This window comes from Callorhinus ursinus, unplaced genomic scaffold (genome assembly GCF_003265705.2).
Source record: "Callorhinus ursinus isolate GAN/ISIS: 27379988/994484 unplaced genomic scaffold, GSC_fseal_2.0 scaffold1, whole genome shotgun sequence".
NCBI classification, from domain to species: domain Eukaryota; kingdom Metazoa; phylum Chordata; class Mammalia; order Carnivora; family Otariidae; genus Callorhinus; species Callorhinus ursinus.
In genome coordinates, this window is record NW_027397063.1 from 122,795,722 (window position 1) to 122,808,764 (window position 13,043).

The 13,043-nt window shown below is 42.6% G+C and overlaps 1 protein-coding gene across 4 annotated transcripts in view; it reads left to right on the forward strand.

Annotated features, from left to right (window-relative positions):
* The first annotated feature begins 1,073 nt into the window (after nt 1–1,073).
* PLCL2 (phospholipase C like 2) overlaps nt 1,074–13,043 on the forward strand; it is a 184,941-nt gene continuing 172,971 nt past the window's right edge. For 3 of the 4 annotated variants that reach the window (XM_073900573.1, XM_073900557.1, XM_073900565.1), the window contains exon 1: nt 1,074–1,715. In XM_073900573.1, coding sequence (XP_073756674.1) covers nt 1,335–1,715 — 381 coding nt within the window. In that variant the 5' untranslated portion in view covers nt 1,074–1,334. The remainder of the gene's footprint in view (nt 1,716–13,043) is intronic. The other variant, XM_073900550.1, reaches the window with a different exon arrangement.

The window sequence follows — 13,043 nt, forward strand, 5'->3', positions numbered from 1 at the left end:
CGCCCGCGTTCCAGCATCCTTGCAACCGTTGAATCAATTCACAGTTCAGGAGCCCGGGGAACGGAATTGGTTTCTGTATGTGAAATAGGTCTGACCCACTGGGGAAGCCCAGAGGGGAACGTCCGGAGGGCCTTTTCCCGAGCTGGGTGGGAGGCGAACGAGACCCGCGCGCGGGCCGGGGGCAGCAGGAAGGCGCAGAGGCCGAGCCCCCGAGCCCCAGACGCTCCCGACCCTGCGGCCTGCGCGGTCGTTGCCCCTCGGGCGCCGGGCGGGTGATTGGCAGTTGTGGCAGCTTTAGGGGAACCGGGGTATCCAGGACCCGCGGCCGCCGCCGGTTGTCGTCCGCTCGCTGGCAGCGAGGTTCCCGCGGCCCCGTGACCCGGCCTCGGCGGGAGCAGCCACGACGGCGGCGACCTCGGGTGGGAGCCCGGGCGGCTCGCGGTGGGTCGGGGGCGGCCCGGGAGGGTCCTCGCGGCCTACAGTGGGCAGCGCCGAGCTCGGAGGAGACAGCCGCGGGCAAGGGGCTGGGGTTCTGGGGTGCCCCCTTCAGGCGCTGCCCCGGGCCGCGCCGCCACTCTCACAGCCCGGCCGCCCCTGCCCGCTGTGCGCTTCCTCTCGGTGCCGCAGGCCTCAGCGGGGATTCTGGGGGTACGCGGCGGGGCTCGACACGCGACGGCCTCTGGGGAGTTGGGGTCCAGGGAGACCCGGCTTCACCTCCCGCCCGCCTGGGGCTGCAAGACCCTCGGGAGGCGCCTCCGCGAGGCCGCAGAGCCGCGGGCGCCCGCCGCTTCCCTTCGCCCTGAGCCGGAGGTGGGCACCCCGGCCCGGGGCTGGGCGCCGGGTTCCCGCGTGATGGGCGCTCGGATTCCCGGGGATGAGGGGTGTCCTGAGTCTCCCGGGAGAGCGCCCCGAGGCCCTGAGGCGGCCGCCGCGGTACCTCGGGGTGGGTGCCCCGTGGCCTGGTGGGCGCCGGGCCCGCGCGGGTTATTTTTGGCGCCCGCGGCGGCGCGTGTGCCGGGGCGTGTTTTCCTTCCCCAGGTACTGGGAGCCCGGGCCCCGCCGCCGCCGCCGGAGCTGACTTGTGTCTCTCTCTGCTCTCCCCTGCAGGAATCTTCCGATAATTCTGCCGCCACGACTTGAACCGTGTGCGACGCGAGCTCGAAACAAACATCACATCTAAATTAAAAAAAAAAAAAAAAAAAGCGGAAGAAGCGGCCGAGGAGGCGGCGGCGGGAGGAGGAGAGGAGGAGGGGCCGCGCGCGGCGGCCCGAGGCGGCGGCGGGGACGCGGGGACGCGGGGACGCGGCTTTGTGCTGGCGGGTCGTGGGGCGCCCATGGCGGAGTGCGGCCGGGGGGGCGCCGCCGGCGGGGCCCTGCCCACCTCCCCGGGCCCGGCCCTCGGCTCCAAGGGCGCCCAGAAAGCTAGAGCCGAGGAAGGCGGCGGCGGCGGCGGCGGCGGCGGCGGCGGCGGCGGCGGCGGCGGCGGCGGCGGCGGCGGCGGGGGAGGTCGCCTCGGCCACGGGCGGGCGCGCTATGACAGCGGCGGGGTTTCCAACGGAGATTGCAGCCTCGGCGTGTCCGGGGACGAAGCCCGAGCCAGCCCCGCCGGGGGACCCCGCGGCGCTGCGCTCGCCCCGACCCCCGGCCCGGCCGCCTGCCCCTTTCCCCGGGAAAGCAAACCCGGCGGCCTGCCCCGCCGGAGCAGCATCATCAAGGTAGGTGGGAGAAGGGCGCTCATCGCCCACCCCCAGCCGCCCCTGGGGTCAGTTCCCAAGAGGAGAGTGGTGGAGGAAGGAGGGGGTTGTAAGAGGAGTCCCCTGCTAACGGGAACCACTGGTGCACGGGTGCTTGGGGTGCTGGAGCAGGCATTGGATGCAAATGGCATTTGGAAAGAATGGAGAGGTGATCCCTAATGTGCAGGGGGAGCTGTGCTCAGACATTCCCAGTTGAACTTGGGGCTGTCATCTTTCCCAGGACTGGCCTGGAATTATGGCCTGTACCTGGTTGGGCAGGACATGCTCTTCTGGGGTAGGCTTGGCTGGTAACAGACTCCCTGTAAGGTGTCTATTGTATGTTAAAGACACTGGTTTTGTGAAAACATGTGGTGAACAGAGCTTATTCAATAGGTCTCTTCTGATCTGTATCTAGTTGCCTCTAGCAAATGGTTATACTTAGAGGGTGCAAAATCTCTCCGGTCACTCAGTCACACGGGGGAATGGAGTATGTTTCGGAACATAAATGAAGATTTCCGCTTTCTTAGGCTCAAAAGCACTGAGACATTACAGTTCTGCACAATTTAATCTTTTCCTTGCTGCAGTAGGCAGGCCCCTAGTTCTGTGGAAGTTCTTTTGAGCAGTTTGCTTGGTTTTGCTATCTTTTGCATAGTGTTACTCAGCAGAAGAAAGTCAGCAATTGTTTTGTGCATTTTAAACTCAAGAAGTAATATTAGGAACTCCTCTGAGTTTGTGGTGGTTTCATTCTAATACTACGTTTTGGTCTGCAATGTAAAAATATTTCTCGTGACATGGAGTGAAAACAAAAATAGTTGATGAGCTAAGAAGAGCAGAGCCTTAGGCAAGAGTAGCTCATTCTGCTTAAGTTCAGAGCAAATATGAAAACATTGCTTTCTGAAAATCAAGGGGTTACCAGGATAGTGAGCAGCAACGCACATTAACAGGGCTGCACCCACCCTTCCTGTGGCTGATAACCCATGGGAGAGAGGGCAAAACAGGCCACAGTAAAGAGAATTGACACTGGTGGTATATGAAATTTAATTGGACCTTCAGAAATCTTCTAAGTTCTCTGTAGTGTCTCATGGTGTTATCAGCTTCTGCAGTAATCTAGTGAAATATACCACCTTCCTACTCTCTGTAACAGGCAGTTGTGAAACTGCTTTTCGCTTTGTCATCTGTTTGTACAGTTTATGTCTGGGCAAGGGCACAAGTGAAGGGCTTAAAGATCAAGTGTATTAACTACCTTCAGTAGGTGTTGAGAGTTTAAGGAAAGTAACCTATTTTTGCTGCATACCTGGCTTTTAAAAGGTGACTTATATTTTCTTGTACTCTGTAGCTTATGTTTCCATGGAAGTTGCTTTCAGCTATGCATGATAATCAATCCTGTTAACAGAGTTATGTGTCATGTCTGTTTTTATTGGCTACTGGATACTTGTAGTGATATCGCATTGTGGTGTTAATGAATTTGAGGTGAAAATTCCAGAGAAGATACTAGCCTACCTAATTTTAATTTTATTCCCCAGTTTTTATGGAGGGCCTGTTTTTGCACTTTTTTTTTTAATCGAGCTTTATTGATGTCCATAGTGGGATCCACAGTGTAACTTATTTAATTAAAACAGCTGTTTTAATTTTATATTCAGAATGGGAAGAAGGATGATTTGCCAATATTTCTGATATGTGGAATTGAGACCTTGTTGGTAGATTTCTTCATTGAAGATTCTAGAAGCACATGGGGAAATCATTAATTATTCAGCAATCACTGGTTTTTGAATTTTGAAACTTTGAAAGATATCTTTGTCATTTTTCTTTTTTCTAATGAAGGCAGGTGGTTTCTTGTTCAGAGTTGTATCCCTGGATACACATTGCCAGGAACATAGTACGGGCTCAATAGATTGCTCCTGAATGAATGGAGGCATGAGAAAGAAGTACATGTTTTCTCTTAAGTTCTGTTAATTTCTAAAATTGGTGGTTTGGTATTTACTAGTCTCATATCTTGTTCATTTTCTTATACCTCCTAAGATGACTTGATTTACTCCTTTTTCTTTCCTTTGTGTTGATGTGTATTTTCTTAAACACCCTTTGAAACTGTGGAAATAGAGTTGAAAGTTGATCAAGCCTGGGTTAATTAACTTGGTATATTTCCCCGTGAATCGGTGCCTTGAAGGATCAAGATTTTAGAAACTTAGTGTGGTATTTTCTATAGACATAACAGTATGAAGACAATATTCTGATAGAATAAAGAGATCTTTAATGTCAAATTTCATAAAGCAATAAATAGTGCATGCACATTTTTGTCACGTGAAAGGCAGAAACTATTTCACTTTTGTTAAAAAAAAAAACCTTAACAGAAGCTCATATGAAAAAGCACTAGTGACATCTTTCCCTGGTTTCCTTATGTTCTTTTCCAATATAAGGGATGAATTCAGTCAGGTGATGGAAAGATAGAGGCGGGAGTAGACGGATAAGCAAGGTGATAATTGGGGGCTTAAGGGCATGGCAGGGAGTTGTTAGCCAGTATTGATGGGGTTGCTTTAGTTGAAAAGTCAGGCTTGTGAGCTATGCCTGTTTCCTAGCTTCCATTTTCATTACCATCTTGACATTCCTCTTATGTGGGGATCCCCAAGTCAGAGGGAGAAATAACAGCCCATATGTGATGAGCAGTGGGCACAGAAAGGGGATTATTGCTGAGATGCAGGACATATGCAGAAATACACCGTGGGCTGACCAGAATTATATTTCTCATTTGAAATGATTTCTTTGGAACTCCATCTGTTTTGTAAATATGGTGTTGAGTAAGAAATTGTTGTAAAACTACATTTCTGCCAAAATAGACGCACAGATCTGTACTAAAAGAGCTCTTGGTTATGGTAACAGTGTTGATGAAAAATTCAGAGTGAGCAACCCTATAGAATCTTTCATAAATGCATTGAGAAGATAAATAAATCAAGGAATTCATCACTAGCCTTCTCTACTTTTCCTTGCTTATTGGAAATAATGTTACCCCTTTTAGATTATTTACAAAGGCCCATTACCAAATTTTGAGGGAAGGAGCCATTATGTTTGTCATCTCAAGTAATCTAGTAAATGAAAACATCACTTTCATTTTCTCTTTCCATAGTTCATTTCATCACATTATTCGGTACAATCCACGCTTTCTTTTGAAACAGTTAATTTGCTTAATTGTTTAGGCGACATCCATTTTTTACAAGTAGCTCAAGCCTTTAATTTAAAGACTTGGTCTGAAAATGTGAAGTAGCGTTATAGGCCTTAGATTTCCTTTTAATTTTAGAAATGAATGAAGTTAAAATGCTCGTTAGTTTAAATGGTTTATTTTAATTAAAACCACACTTAATATTGTGGTCGGTACTTTTAAAAAGGTGATATAATTTGCATAAAGTAAAATTTGCTCTTTTTTTTTTAAAGATTTTATTTATTTATTTGAGAGAGAGAATGAGAGACAGAGAGCACAAGAGGGAAGAGGGTCAGAGGGAGAAGCAGACCCCCTGCTGAGCAGGGAGCCCGATGCGGGACTCGATCCCGGGACTCCAGGATCATGACCTGAGCCGAAGGCAGTGGCTTAACCAACTGAGCCACCCAGGTGCCCTAAAATTGGCTCTTGTTGGTGTCCAGTTCTATGAGATTCGACAAACATACACATTCATGTAGCCATCACCATAATCAAAATATAGAACAGTCTTATCACCCTCAAAAAATTCTCCCAGTCCCTTTGTAGTAGTCTTCCCCTCTTCCCATGCCGGGACTGTGGCAACCATTGATCCTTGGTACTTTTTTAGTAAGTAAGAACTATAGCCATTGCATTATTCTGGTAGTGAAAAGTAATTATAATAGGCGCTATTTATTAAACAATGTGTGCAAAACACATGAAAAGTGCTTAATATAATTCTGTGACTTGGTCCTGCCACAGCCAGGGAGGCTGAAGAAAACAAGAGTTCAGAGAGATGAACCATTTGCCTAAGGGGCCAGAGCTGGTTTTTGTACCCCATTTTGGTATGGCGGCACTCCACTGTCCCCCAGATTACTCCGGCAGTTTTAAATTTTCTATCTTATTAATATAGCATTGGTGGTTTGGAATGCTGGATTTAATTTTTCCCTTTAAACTTTAAAAATTTAAATTGTTCCCTTTACTGGCGGGAACCAAAAGACTCTATTCCTGCTGGCAGAAGAAGTCGAGAGCTAACATAGCCAGGCAGCTGTAGGTACCTGTTGTGGCTACTTGACCAGAGCCGCCATTTTCATTGGGACAATGAATCTTGCCCACGGTAGCAGCCCTTATTTTTCTTAATACCATTGTTGTTACTATTACAGTATTATGGTATGTAGGGGAAGCACTACCTTTATATCAACATATATCCCTATGTCTCCATGCTGAGCACCCCAAGGTGGGAAGAAGCAGACGTTCGCATCTATTACATATTTAAACACAATTAAATTATATTTAAACAAAATAGTAAAAATGTACACATGGATATTATATTGGCCTATGGTTTAAATAAACTAGACTCCTTGCAGGCAAAAGGTGGGCTGTATTTATCAGTTCTGCATGGACAACAGGCACTCAATAACCATTTCTTGAATTGGGTCTTAAAATAATATCTGCATTTGGCTTTGGATTTTTTTTTTTTTTCAAATGGGGGAAGGGAAGGGGCGACAACCTCATGCCCAGCAAACTTGTGGGTGTATCACAAATACTGAACAAATAGTAACTGTATCACAAAGTGAGTTTGTCTGGATAGATAGGCAGCCTGGATATTTTAGGTCAGAAAACTCTAATGCCCAATCAGCAACTCTCCACTTCACTTTGTCCTAATGCATTTTAGGCCACAGAAGGTAACTATTAAAAGGCCAGGGCGTGGGTTGCTTGTCTCAGCCTACTCAAAGAGCTTTTGTCACAATTCAGAGTTCAGTTTTCAGGAGTAATCCGAGGGTATTAACTTTCATACTCTAAATATTACTTGCCCCCTTTCTTGTTTTCCTGCCTCTCCTCAAAACAGTTGTTTGATCTCTGTTGTTTTTTATCACCAAATCCAAATAGACAACCGACAGGAAATTGTTTATTTTTTTTAATTGCCGATCTTGGTCACTCAAGTTATTTTCTTAGAATGCTCTCTCCCAGAATCTGTTCAGTTCCTTTTATAGTTCTGTGTGCTCTGCAAGGGGTGCTAAACTAGACTGTTCTTCTTTTTTCCATTTTTAAATACTTTAGTTACCCATCCCTCATTATTCAACAAAATAGGGCAATGTTATTTACAGTCTAAAATGCAGACATAAATGAATTATGAACATTCATATTTTCTCTCCAGACTTTATTTTATACACACATGTTCAAGAATAGGTGCTTTAGTGGGGACTGTGTGGCTCAGTAGGGTAAGTGTCTAACTCCTGATGTCAGCTCAGGTCGTGATCTCAGGGTTGTGAGCCTGCAGATTGGGCTCCATGCCCAGCTACTTAAAAAAAAAAAGAATAGGTGCTCTGCTCTCTATTTCTTATTAATACTAAGTTTTGGCTGTCATTAATCATCTACCAGACCTCTAGATTAGTTTAGCTACCTTTTTATTTTACATTAATGGTATTCTGTAGTGCAAGGGATGTTCAAATATTTTTTACCAGTTTACCAGACACTGTGTGTTTGCAAGCTGCCCGACTGGCTTTTTTCTACTGGTAATAGTGGTAGATCGAGAGGGTTGTGCTTGGCATAAGAGTATTAGTAATGACTCAAACAAGTCAGAACCACCAGGGAAGTTTCAGTAGTACCTATTTCCCTTATGTCAGAATAATTGCAGAGCTTTAGAGTGCTCAGAGTATATAATTAATCACACTGAGCTTTCATGACAATTATGTGAATGGTCCAGGCTGCTGGCAGGACATTTGGCACCCGCCTAGTTCCAAGTAGTAGAGGAGGGCAGGTGGCTAGGCACTGCTGGCCACCAGCGCTTGGTCACCTGGCAGGGGTAATTAGGTAAAACATGTTCTAGCTAATAATTTCAGCTGGACTGTACTCCGGCGTCTTGGGCTGCACTCAGGCCACACGTTGCATGTCTGGGATTATTCAGGAGGCAGAATAGTGGGGAGGAAAATAGAGGGTGTGGAGTTAGGTGCTTGGATCAGACTCTGGCTCCCCCTCTTCCTTTCTGTGTGGCCTTGGAAGATATTTAAGTCTGAGTGTCTAGTTACATAGTCTCTAAAATGGAAAGAATAAACCCCCTCCCCCATAGCGTTTGTGGTAAAGATTAAATGAGATGATATGTGGATGAAATATTCAGAGCAGTGTGTGGTGTCTGAGAAGCACTCAGTAAGCATTACCTAGTATGTTTGTTTTTCTGATTTTTGGTTTCTCTTACTTAGAGTTTATCCTGAGATGAGCAAACTCACTTAGCTCCATTTGAGTTGGAGATCTGCCATGCCCATTTTGGAAGTTTTGTCTTTTGAAATATGCAGAATGTACCCAGAGAGATTTCTCAGACATATTATAAAGATGCTTTCAAAAATGATTTGTTTTGGTGCCTTTCTAAATCTGATGCCTCAGTACAACAGTGCGCATGCGTCAGTCGCCCCAGCTAAGTGATCAGATGGTATTGAACATCGGTTTCATTGAACCAAGCACCTGTATGTCTTAATTTGCCCAGGACAGTCCAGATTTACACCTTTTGTCCTGACAAAATTATTAATAGTGTCTCCTTTCACTCTCAAAGGCATCCTGGTTTGGATGATAAATAATATGGTCACCCAGTAGATCTGCTATGCCGTCGCCCCATGTGACTGCTCTCCATGCCCAACTTAGCCTTTAGATTTACACCTCTTTTATCTCAGCCTGGGTGCTTCCCTCCTCTGTGTTATCTTCAAGGGCTTCCTCAGGTACTCACTTCTCAGAATGAATTGTTCCTTTCTCTGCCTTCCAACCACCACTCTGTATCTCTATACAGCCCCGTTTCCTTCGGCCTCTTAGGTAACTTCATCTTACTCACCTTGAGTTTATGAAGGCACCTAGTTCAATGTCTTGTGGAAAGCATGTTTTTAGGTATATGCTTGTTGAATAAATGTCTGAATGGATGAATAAATAGACATGGTTGTTGTACCTTAGGGGTTCAAACAAGATATTATTTAGACTTCAACTGTTTTTTTTTAAATTGAGGTAAAATTGGTATAAACATTATATTAGTGTCAGGTGTACCTCATAATAATTTGATGTTTATATGCACTACAAAGTGATCATCACAATAAGTCTAGTTGCCATCACCATATCATAGGTCGCCTACACCCATTGCGTCCACCCCACAAGCCTGTTCCCTTTTGATAACCACCAATCTGTTCTCCATATCTGTAAGCTTTGTTTTATGTTTTGTTCCTTTGCTTTTTGAATTCCACATATAAGTGAAATCATATGATAGGTATTTGCCTTTCTCTGTCTGACTTACTTCACTTAGCATAATAACTAAGCATAACTCAGGGTCCATCCAAGTTGTCACAAATGGCAAGATTTCATTCTTTTTTATGGCTGCGTAGCGTTCCATTGTATAAACCATGTCTTCTTTATCCATTCATCCATCAGTGGACGCTTAGGTTGTTTCCATATCTTAGCTATTGTAAATCATGCTGCAATGAACATAGGGGTACATATATATTTCAAGTTAGTATTTTTGTTTCCTTTGAATAAATGCCTAGTAGTGGAATTGCTGGATCATATGGTAGTTGTATTTTTAATTTTTTGAGGAACCTCCATATTGTTTTCCACAGTGGCTGCACCAATTTATATTCGCACCAATGGTGTACAAGGGTTCCCTTTTCTCCACATCCTTTATAACACCTGTTATTTCTTGTCTTTTTGATAACAGCCATTCTAACAGGTATGAAGTGATATCTCATTATTGTTTCGATTTGCACTTCCCTGATAATGATATTGACCATCTTTCCATGTGTCTGTTGCTACCAATATGTCTTCTTTGGAAAAATGTCTATATCCTTGGCCCATTTTTCATTTGGATTTTTTTTTTTTTTTTTTACTATTGATTATATGAGGTTTTTTAAAAATGTATTTTGGCTATTAATCCCTTATCAGATCTATCATTTGGAAATAATTTCTATTTAATACAGGTCTTTTCATTTTGTTGATAGTGTCCTTTGTTGTGTACAAGTGTTTGAGTTTGATATAATCCCACTTATTTATTTTTGTTTCTGTTGCCTTTGATTTTGGAGTCCGATAAAAGCAATTTAATGCCAAGACCAATGTCAAAGAGCTTGTTGCCTATGTTTTCTTCTAGGAGTTTTATGGTTTCAGATCTTACATTCAAGTCTTCAGTCCATTTGTGGTTAATTTTTATGTATGTTGTAAGATAGTGGCCTAGTTTCATTCTTTGGCATGTGACTGTCCAGTTTTCCCAGCACCATTTATTGAAAAGACTGTCCTTTCCCCATTGTATGTTCTTTACTCCCTTTTTTTTTTCTTCACTCCTTTTTTATGTGTTAATTGACCATAGATATGTGGCTTTACTTTGAGGCTCTCTATTCTGTTCCTTTGATCTGTGTGTCTGTTTTTGTGCCAATACCATACTGTTTTGATTATTATAGCTTTGTAGTATAGCTTAAAATTGGAGGGTATGATACCTCTGGCTTTGTTCTTTCTCAGGTTTGCCTTGGCCATTTGGGGTCTTTTATGGCTCCATACAAACTTTAGAATTATTTGTTCTAGTTCTGTGAAAAATGCCATTGGAATTTTGATAGGGATAACATTGAATCTATAGAATGCTTTGGGTAGTATGGACATTTTAATAATATTAATTCTTCCAATCCATGAGCATGGAATGTTTTTCCATTTATTTGTGTCTTTTTCATTTCTTTCCTCAGGGCCTTATAGTTTTCAGTGTTCAATTCAAATTCAATTACAGAATTTTCACCTTCTTGGTTAAATTTATTTTTAGGTATTCTTTTTGATGCAATTATAAATGGGATCTAAAAAAAAATCTCTTTCTAAAAGTTCATTATTAGTGTATAGAAATACAACAGATTTCTGTATATTGATTTTGTATCCTGCGACTTTACTGAATTCATTTATTCTAATAGTTTTTCACTGGAGTCTTTAGGGTCATGTTATCTGCAAATAGTGACAGTTTGACTTCTTCCTTTTTAATTTGGATGCTCTTTATTTCTTTTTCTTGTGTAATTGCTCTGGCTGCATTTTTAATACTGTGTTGGATAAAAGTGGCAAGAGTGGGCATCCTTGTCTTATTCCTGATCTTAGTAGATAAAGTTTCAGCTTTTCACTGTTGAGTATCAGGAGGTTAGCTGTGGGTTTGTCATATACGGCCTTTATTATGTTGAGGTACATTCCATCTATACTGACATTGTTGAGAGTTTTTTTCATAAATGGATATTGAATTTTGTCAAATGCTTTTGCTGCATTTATTAAGATGATCATATAATTTTTCTCCCATTTTTTAAATATGGAGTATCATGCTGATTGATTTGTGGATATTGAATCATCCTTGCATCCCTGGAATAAATCCCACTTGATTATGGTGTATGATACTTTTAATTCTTGAATTTGGTTTGCTAATATTTTGTTGAGCAGTTTTGCATCTGTGTTCATCAGGGTTATTGACCTGTGATTTTCTTAAGGTGTTCTTGTTAGGTTTTGGTATCAGGGTAATGCTGGCCTCATAAAATGAGTTTGGAAGCATTCCCTCCTCTTCAGCTTTTTGGAAGAGTTGAGAAGGATAGGTATTAAATCTTTATTGAATATTTAGTAGAATTCACCGGTGAAGCCATCTGGTCCTGGACTTTTGTTCGTTGGGAGGTTTTTGAGTATTGATTCAGTCTCCTTACTGGTCATTAGTCTATTCAGATTTTCTATTTCTTCATGATTCAGTCTTGAAAGATTGAATGTTTGGGGTGCCTGGGTGGCTCAGTCGTTAGGTGTCTGCCTTTGGCTCAGGTCGTGATCCCAGGGTCCTGGGATCGAGTCCCACATAGGGCTCCCGGCTCTGCGGAGAGCCTGCTTCTCTCTCTCCCGCTCCCCCTGCTTGTGTTCCTGCTCTCGCCATCTCTCTCTGTCAAATAAATAAAATCTTAAAAAAAAAAAAAAAGAAAGACTGAATGTTTGTAGGAGTTTATCCATTTCTTTTAGGTTGTCAACAGTTTGACAATTTTTTGGTGTATAATTATTCATGGTAGTCTCTTATGATGCTTTGTATTTCTGTGGTATTCATTGTAACTTCTTTTGTTTCTGATTTATTTGTGTCTTCTCTTTTTTTCTCTCTGAGTCTAGCTAAAGGTTTGTCAATTTTGTTTATCTTTTTAAAGAACCACTTCTCAGTTTCATTGGTCATTTCTAGTTTTTTGTTTCTATTTCTTTTATTTCTGCTCTGATCTTCATTATTTCCTTCTTTCTACTAACTTTGGGCTTTGTTTTCTAATTTTTCTAGTTCCGTTAGGTGTAAAGTTAGATTATTTATTTGAGATTTTATTTCTTGAGGTAGGCCTATATCACTATGGACTTCCCTCTTAGCACTGTTTTTTATTTGGATCCCATAGATTTTGGACTATTTTATTTCCATTTTCATTTGTCTTAAGGTATTTTTTTATTTCCCCTTTGATTTCTTCATTGACCCATTGGTTGTTCAATAGCATGTTGTTTAATCACATATTGGTGGTTTTTCCTCTTTTTTTCTTGTAATTGATTTCCAGTTTCATACCATTGTGGTCAGAGAAGCTTGATATGATTTCAGTCTTCTTAAATTTATTGTGATGTTTTGTGGCCTAACACATGATCTGTTCTGGAGAATGTTCCATATAAATTTGAGAAGAATGTGCATCCTGATGCTTTTGGATGGAATGTTTTGTATATGTCAATTAATATATCTCTATATCCATCTGGTCTACCCAGGTCAAATATATCTATTATCCATCTGGTCTAAAGTATTGTTTAAGGCCAGTGTCTTCTTATTGATTTTTCTGTCTGGATGATCTATCCATTGTTGTAAGTGGGTATTAAAGTCCCCTACTATTATTGTATTGCTGTCAATTTCTCCATTTAGGTCTGTTGATATTTGCTTTATATATTTAGGTACTCCTATTTTGGGTGCATCAATATTTACAAATGTCACATCCTTTTGTTTGATTGATACCTTTATCATTATGCAATGCCCTTTATTTTGTCTTTTATGATACTCTTTTTTTTTTTTTTAAGGATTTTATTTATTTGACAGAGAGAGACACAGTGAGAGAGGGAACATAAGTGGGCGAGTGGGAGAGGGAGAAGCAGACTCCCCGCGGAGTAGGGAGCCCGATGTGGGGCTC